Below are 8,664 nucleotides of genomic sequence, written 5' to 3'. Positions count from 1 at the left end.
TCTGTCCCTGAGTACACATAGGAATGAGGTAATCCAGACTCTGGGGATGGCACCAGAAGATCTCGGAAATGACTGTCTCCCAAATAAACAGGTGAATTACAGCTGCAACTGAGATCACCTGGAGCGTCACCTTTGAGCCACCTCTTTAACAGCCCCCTGTTCCTGCTGATGGGCAGAAGGAGTCCCCTGTGCTTCTTTACTGCTAGCAAAGCAATAAATATTCTTTCTCCTTTTTCTCAAAACTGTGTCCTCATTACTGGATTGGCATCAGGGACAAGAACCCAGCTTTTAGCAACATCAATACTACTTTAGCTGCAGTATCATGCCAGCACTCGGTTCCAATGTAGTTCATCCTCTCCCACTTCCCTTGTGCCATTTTTTTAAAAGCAGATTTTATCTTCGTGCAATGTAAGTCCTTCAACAGAGTTTGGTTGTTCTTGCTTTATGTGGTTGTTCTTTAAAACAGACACAGGAAGGAAGGTGTGTGCATCCTGTCATGTCTACCTGTAAACCAGGAGGTCATGACAGCCTTTGCTCTGCTGTCTTACCTGTGTGGATTCCAGTTATCATCCAGGGTCCTGTAAATCTTTGGGATGGAGAAGGGGAAACAGCCCCTTGGAGATGTAACAGATATGGCTGTCTCAACAGTTTCTAGATTCAACAGTTTCTCTTGAGTACAAGGCTTTTGTTTGAGCCCTGGTTCTGGATAATGTCAGTTAAGAAATGGCTGATTGTAGTCACGGTGCTTGCATTTCCATTGTTTCTGTGGGACAGTGAGTTCCCCAGGTCCTTACTCTGTGACTACAGTAGTCAGTTGTTCTAGGTGAATTTTAAGGTGAATTTTTTGTTCCTTGTTGGTTTTTGTCATTTTGGGTGTGGAGGCATGATGTGCACTTTTAATATTTAGGTAAAATCTTTTTTTATTTCTGAAAAAAATTCTTTAACTCAGAATATTCCTTGGTTTCCATTATTTCTATTGTGTTTCTCAGGAACACTAATTGTATCCAAGCTTAAGCCAAAAAAAAAAAAAATCTAAAAAGGAAATAATACTATCCCCTAGAAAAAACACACATAGAATACACAGCCACCTTCGCAAGATGTGAACAAACTAATTGGGAGAAAAGCAGACTGTCCTTCCTCAGGGCCAGTTTTGCTGGATTAACCCTGTGGAAAGTCCTTGGTTTGGGAAGCCCATCACCGGCTTTTATTATGCTCTAAGCATAGTGCTCTGGCGCCACCTAGTGCTATAAACGAGTAAAGGCCGCTTCGTTCCTGCTTCGCCTTCCTCTTAACTGGCCCTGCCCCCTTCTCCCCACACTCCTCCTTTTTCCTCCTCTAATAACCAAGTTTTCTGGCCAAACTTGTCTGAATCATAATATGTGATTAAAAGAACCAAAACAGGTTTTTTTATATTCTATGTTTACGCTTAGGCGGAGCTACGCAGGTTTGGGAAAGTGTCACATTGTCTTGTAGTAAAGCGTTAGGATTCTACAGATGGGACTCTCCGACGCTGCCCTCCTCCCTTGTTTCCGCACTGCTTCACCCCCATGGACTGAGGGGTAGCCCACCTGCCCCCTCCACGTCCCCTCCGCTGCCCCGGGAGACGACCATCGCTATGCACCACGCTTGCTTCGCCTGCAGCTCCATGGGGTGCGGCGGGACCCTGCCCGGTTCCTGCTGCGGCCTCTTCACCGGCGCCTCCAGATGTCCACACGCTCAGTGCCCCGCAGAAACACATCCATTTCTGTTCCTGACCCTTTAACAAAGGTACAGATTCTGACTTTCACGCTGATAGAAGGAAATTTTGGAATTAAAAAAAAAAATCCATCCTAGAAAAGGAGAAAGAAAAAGCAGGACGAGTTGGTGACCATTTGTAATACGATACAATTAAATCCAATTATTACAATAGCTGCATTAAATGCAATAGAGCAACTTTTCTAATTTAAAGTCATAGATTAATAAATAAAATAAAAATCAAAGCCCAAAGATGTGTTGCTTATCAGAAACAAATAGAGAGCATAAAGACACAGAAAGTTGAAAGTAAAATGATGCAGAAAGGTCTGCCCTGCAGCACTGGTGTGCTGGTTAACATCAGCACAGTGAGTACAAGCAAACAGTATATATATTTTAATAGATACATGTTATTTATTTATAGACATGGTGATTTTTTTAATGATCTTTGATTTATCATTTGTTCTAGAGAAAATGATCTGAACTTTGAATGATTTCAATTATTTGAAATTTATTGAGGCTTGATTTATGTTGAAGAACCGGGTCTATCATGCAGATTTTATGAGTATGTGTATGTGTGCATATTCAACAAAACTTAAAAAGAGATAGACAAAGAAAATGTATTTTCTTTGTCTTATAGAAAAACAGTGCTGGTGGTGTAGTTCAGAGGTAGAGCGCTTGTCTAGTATGCACAAGGCCCTGGGTTCTGTCTGGAGCAACACGCATACACACACACACACACACAGACAAAAATGGTATAAATAAACATTGGGACAAATTATTAGCAGATTTATACAATATTCCACCCCTTGGAGGCATACAAACCATTCATTTTAAGCACACACAAATATTTGCAAAACTGTTTACATTTTCCATCATACATCTTCATCGATCACTCAGGGTTTGTTTTCTGGAATTAAATAAGGGCTCTAAGCCTATTAGAAAATGCCCATATGTCCTTACGCATCTTCAGGAGTGATGTATTCCTAAATAACTCCATGAGTCAAAAGAATCCAAATAGAATTTAGAAATTATTTCAAACTGAACTAACAGAAAGTTATATCAAAATTCACAGGCTCAAGGAAAACGTACTGGTTCACCTGTGTGTGCAGGCTGAGTAGAGGGAGCAAGCCCAAACAGTAAAAAAGAGAATAGATAAGCCCAGTCATGGTGGAGACAGGAGAAGAACAGGGACATAAATTAACAAATAGAAACCAACACTTAGTGTAGAAGGTCTGCAAAGTCAGGACGTTTTTCCCAGGAAAGAGCAAGCAAGAGAGTGTGTCCCTGGCTGATCGTGGGTGAACAAAAAGGCAGAGGGACTGACCCAGGCTGAAGGGCACACATCCTGCTTGTCAATCAGTGGGACATTCCCTCAAATCTTATGAAGACCAGTCAATGTAAGTGTAAAGCACCTCTCTTGCTTTTTCATGCATTCTATTTTAATGGGGGCCATTTTCTTAGAGTGTTTGGCTTTTGGACTTTTAACTGTGTGAGCAAGTTTTGATTCTTGACTTTTTGTTCAGATTTATAAGCGAGGGTCTCTAGACTTATGTGGATCAGTAGTGCAGGTTCGCTCTTCATAAACCACTCTTTCATTTCTGTAGCAGGTGTGACTTCACCCATCTGCTCACACTCAGAGGCCTCTGGCAGCCCGAGTGTGTCACTTAGGATACAGTTAGTGAGCAGGGCCAGGTCTGAAAGCAGCCTGGATGAGGCTCGCTCTTGGGCAGCATGGATCCTCCAGCAGCAAAATTCCCCTTTGCTGATGCAGGGGGCGGCCAGCCCTTCCACGAACTCTCTACCCCTTGACACCTGGTTCCATTTCTGTGCCATCTCCTGTGGCTGCTGCAGTCCCAGGCTCCAGCGCCCTCTGCTGTCCTGTGGGGGCGTAGCTCCCCTGCCAGCCCCAGGCTTTGAGCCCCCCCGCAGCGCAGCCCCCTGCCATCCATCTCCTGCAGCCCTGGCCCTGGCAGGGGCTTTGCACAGCTCTGAGTCACTCACTATGCCTCTTGGCTTCCCCAGCACTTCGACTTCCTGCCTAAACTCCTCTGTTTGAAAGCCAGAGGTGCTCCTTCATTTCTGGCTGGACTTAATTGACATCTAGGGTTAAGTTGGACCTAAAGACCAGGAGGAAGCCACTGTGGTCCTGCAGGGAAGCTCGAAGCCCCTGAGCTGTGTGTGGGGTGGGACCAGGGGAGAGGTTGGTAGTTGTTTGGAGATGCAGCTGATGAGCCTTGGCCACTGACTGGATATGGTGGTGGGGAAGATGAGGGGGCCTGGGGGAGCTCCTGCTCTGAACCACTCCCTGGGGTGTGGTCTCATCAGCTGAGATCCAGAGTACAGCAGGAACTGCAGGGAGGGAGAACCAGCAAGGACACCTTAGAACATGCTGAAGGCCTTGGGGTGGGAACCTGAGGTTTCGGAAAGAGGTCAGGTCTGGGAACAGAGGTTTCAGAGTCATCAATGTGAGCTTCACAATGAAGACCATGTATTGGAGAACCACTCCTGGGCTTCCCCATATGGAGAGCTGACCATCAAGATGCTGGAGATGCTGAAAAGCATCTCCCTGATCTCATGCCCACTCTTGGATCCTGCCCACCCTGGCCAGGCTCCTCTGAGGAGCAGCTGCCCTCAGCTCCCTCCCCTTCACTGTGTCTGTTCCTTTAATATGGTGCAGTCAGCGACCATTACCACTTTACCTGACACTGACACTGCCAACCTCTTCCTTCTGGGTTGCCCTGTTCTTCTTCCCACTTTCCTTGCTCTTTGTCTCCCGCCTGCTCTGGGCTTCAACTCGGCAGCCTTCCCAGGACACTGCCATTCCCACATACAGCCCTGCCTGCTGCCCTCTCCAAGTCTATCTCATACCTCCCCAAAGCTCCAGAAAGTACTCCCCCCACTGTCCCTCAAGGCCTCCAGCCACTCAAATTCAGTGTAGCCATGTCCCCATAGCTTTAGCAATGTCACAGCAGCCACCTCCACCAGACCCTGAGAGCCCTGGATACCTGTCCCATTCCCACTGCAGAGAACTGGTCTCTAAGCCCTGGCTCCCATCTGATCCTCAATCCCACTCCCTTCCTTCTAGCACAGGTGCAAGGGACCGGGCTCTGTCCTGACTTGAAGCCTTCTGGTGCCCTTGGCTGGCCTAGGATAAGGAACTTTGATGGTTCTACTTAGTTTCCACGTGTTTCATGTCCCCCTTCCAGTGTGACCTTCTCTGGGCACGTAGACTGTCCTAGCTGACATTTTCCCAGCTTGCTATCTTTCTCATGCAGATCTGCCTAGAGCACCTTGTACACTTATGCGCCTGGAGAGCTAATGCTCAGCCTTAAGGCCCTCTGAGTTTGTCGCACCCTCGTTGTGCCCATCTGCTCTTCAGTGGCCAGCATTCCTGTACACCTGGACACACTGCCCCTCCTGATACAGCACACAGCACATTTGATTGCAAGTATCTCCTGTCGATTCCCTGGCTCCTCTTAAGAGTTTGTGAACTCCTTCATAGTGGGGACTATATTTTATTTATCTTTGCTTTCCCAGTGCTCAGCAAAATGCCTGGCAGACAGAAAGTGCTCAATAAATACTTGATGAGCCAAGGCATATGAACAGGAGCATGTCTTCAGGGTAGGAATGGGCCTGCTGCATGGATAGTCCTCCTGTATCCAAGCACATGAAGGTGATTGTGCTGTCCGGATCTCAGCTGGGGTGATGGACTGGTTCACTCATTAACATATGTAAGCACCCAGGGGCTTCCAAGCAATGAGGAACTGGGCAAACACCCATGGTGTCTGATAAATGCAGACAAGGGTGGATAGTGGCTCAAGCTGAAGGCTGACACACTGTGAGGCTTTTACTGTGATCCAGTGCCCTTCATGGCTGGGGTCTCTTTGCACCCCACTCCATGTGGGAACACCTGGCCTGTTTTTACCGGCCACTCAGCCAGGGGCACTGCTGCTGCAGGCCACACCCAGCCAGGGCACATGCAGGTGCCCCTGTCAGAGAAGGGTGCCTCATCTGGGACAGTGGGTAAGCATGAGGCAGGGTGGACAGGTTTCAGACCAAGGAGCCTCTCACCTTTGTTCTTCTGCAAGGCCCCAACCACAAGACTTGGTCCACTTGTTCCTAAGTCCCTTTGCTGTCTCTTTCTAAAACCTGCTCTCAGAAGAGAATCTGAAGTACATCTACTACAAATTTTAAATTATCTAACAGCTTAGAGATTATTACTTCAAGGATTCTATCTACTGGGTTTTTCTATCTAAGCAGTAGAGAAAGAGTTGGGCTAATGGTTAATAAATAGGCAACTGCTGCCTGGGATTATGCATTAGGAAATATATAAAAGACATAAAAAAGACAGGGAGCCTAAGGGCCTTCCAATATTAATGCAGAACGATGGTTATCTTTTCTATGCACCAACTGGACAATGGGGGAGCAGAGAGAAGAGGGTTGGGACAAAGGTCCAGCCAAGGGTTCAGGTAGCACTTAGAAAGTCCGGGGTAGGTAGTCCCTCCGTTCAGGGAATGGGGCTGGGCAGTCTGTGCTCAGGAGAGATTACATTAAGTGCTGTGTGGCCAGACTTTGAGGTTGGGTAATCTTCTAGTGCAGCCAGCAAAGAAGGTCAAGGCCAAGAAACAGAAAGTGGCCTGGTCTGTCCCTTGGCCTGAGGACACTCTTGATTTTGGGGCCTTGCTCCCCCAGTCTTAGGAGAGTCAGGGAGAAGGGGAGGGGAGTCGCAGAGGCTGAGAAGAGAGGCCGCGGGCCAAGGGACTGTGCAGGGATGGGCGGCGGGGGAGGAGCCTCCGAGCATCCTCGGTCCGCCGCCGCAGAGCACCATGGGAGAATCTCTCCTCCCTCGGACATGGCGCCACCCTGCGCGCCGGCAGCGGCGGGTCCGGGCGCCGCGGTCCGCGGGTCCCGGCTGAGGATCGGCTCCAGCGGTGCGGCCGGGGAGGGCGGCGGCGGCGCGGCCCGGGCGCGCGCGCGGTAGGCCAGGCGCCCGCACGGCCAGCGGTCCAGGCGCCGCGGAGGGCCAGCGGCCAGCGCAGGCATGGTGTCCCAGGCGCTGCAGCTGCTCCGGCAGGGCGTGTGGGCCGCGCTCACCGGGGGCTGGTACCACGATCCCGAGCAGAGCCGGTTCACCAACAGCTGCCATCTCTACCTGTGGCTGTTCCTGCTGCTGCTACCCCTGGCCCTGCACCTGGTGAGTCCTGCATGCCCAGGACGGGCGTGGGGGAGGTAGGGGCCTGGATGGAAAGCGGGTGGGCTGCAGAGGCTCCCCAGGGGCGGGAGCGGTGGGTGTCAGGGGTCAGGGGCAGAGAACTGGGGCCCGGGGGTCAAGGGAAGGGAAGGGTGGAAAGGACTTCGGGGACTCCTGACTCATTAAGAATCGATGCCGGGTGCGGGATGAGTCAGACTCTGCCTGTCGCCGAGCGAGCGCTGAGCCGGTGTGGTAAGTGCACAACCCAGGGCTCAGCTGGTTAGCTTAGCACGGTGCTCCGTGTGGAGTACTGTCCAAGGTAATAAGAAGGCTAACTCAAATGCAAGCCTATGTCCATGGCACCCCCCTTCCTGTTTTGCTTCGAGAAGGCAGATTCAGTTACTCCCTTGCCGTGTCCACACCACTGGGCAGAGCAGCCTGTGGAAAGGTGCCTTGGCTTAGTCTAACCTACTTGAAGTAAACAGGTATTGCGGCCCCTTGTTGGGGCTGGCGCTTTCTCAAGGTTGTGGTAGGCGAGTACTTCTGAATAACTACACAGATGACCTTCTGAGGTGGATTAAATATGCCTAACCAAAACAATGGAGAACCTTAGGTGAAAAGCTGTGTGTCATTAAGCTCTGTGCCAAGAACTAGTTCTGATGTCTGCTAAAAGATTTTAATTCTACGACATTATTTCCTCATCTTCTCCATAGCAAAAATCTCCAGTGAGTTTGCATGGCTGACAGATTCTGAGTCTGATGTTTGAGGTGGTCAGTGGCTCTCTGCCCTTTTCTTTGCTCTTTTCTTGCAGTTTGTGCAGAGGGTCAGAACTCTGGCTCTGAAAGGGTCTGATGGCTTAAATTTTGGATCCACCTCTACCTCTTTGACCTTGGGGGAAATTACTTAACCTTGTCTGGTTTCTCATTTCCCATCTGTAAAATAAGAAATACAGGGCTGGGGCTGGGACTCAGTGGCAGAGCACTTGCCTAGCATGTGTGGGGCACTGGGTTCCATCCTCAGCACCACATAAAAATAAATAAAATAAAGGTACTGTGTCCATCTACAACTAAAAAATATTTTAAAAAATAAATAAAATAAGAAATACAACAGTATGGGTCTAAGGGGTTGTTGGGGGGATTCAATGAGATACTGCAGGTAAAGCCCTGTGTTGGCTTGACCTGGGACTGGACTCAGTCCTGGGCTTACAGTTCTGGGGAAGTTTAGCCTGGTGTTGGACCTCTCGGAACCTGAGTTTCCTCATTGTTAAAATGGATGTGATGATGATCACTTCACAGGAGAATTAAATAAACTTGTTTATAAAAGCACTTACTACAGAAGTTGCATGGAGACCCTGCAGTAAGTGCAGGTGTCCTTCCATGATTGGGTACATCACTTTCCCTCAGCCTGTGGCCTGGTGTTTGCTCTTTGCCTAGAAGAGGAACTTGGCTGAGTCATAGGGACCCAGGCCTGCATTCAAATCCTGCTGCTGTGGCCTGTTAACTGTTTGCAGGAGCAGCACCTCCCCCAAAGCTTCCCGTTGGCACAGCAGGGGTGGGAGCGTACCCTTCCTCGGTTGCATGTGAGGACTGAGCCCATGAGTAGGAGAAATGCCTTCTCTGTGCTTGGCAGAGTGTGTGATCACCATAAGAGGGTCTTTGTTTTCCTTCCTCACTTCCCAACTCTATCCTTCAAAGCCCAGTGGTGTGGCCACGAGCTTCTGCCTTGGCTTGCCAGTTCCA

General features: G+C 49.2%; 1 protein-coding gene across 1 annotated transcript in view; it reads left to right on the top strand.

Annotated features, from left to right (window-relative positions):
* The first annotated feature begins 6,775 nt into the window (after positions 1–6,775).
* The window catches only part of Pcnx2 (pecanex 2), a 169,575-nt gene continuing 167,686 nt past the window's right edge, over positions 6,776–8,664 (top strand). The window contains exon 1 of the mRNA XM_027948057.2: positions 6,776–6,928. Within this exon, the coding sequence (XP_027803858.2) occupies positions 6,776–6,928 (153 nt within the window). The remainder of the gene's footprint in view (positions 6,929–8,664) is intronic.

The sequence above is a fragment of the Marmota flaviventris genome, chromosome 12, assembly GCF_047511675.1.
Source record: "Marmota flaviventris isolate mMarFla1 chromosome 12, mMarFla1.hap1, whole genome shotgun sequence".
Taxonomy (NCBI): Eukaryota; Metazoa; Chordata; class Mammalia; order Rodentia; family Sciuridae; genus Marmota; species Marmota flaviventris.
The sequence above is the reverse complement of the archived record's forward strand: the minus strand, read 5'-3'. Positions and strand labels throughout refer to the sequence as shown.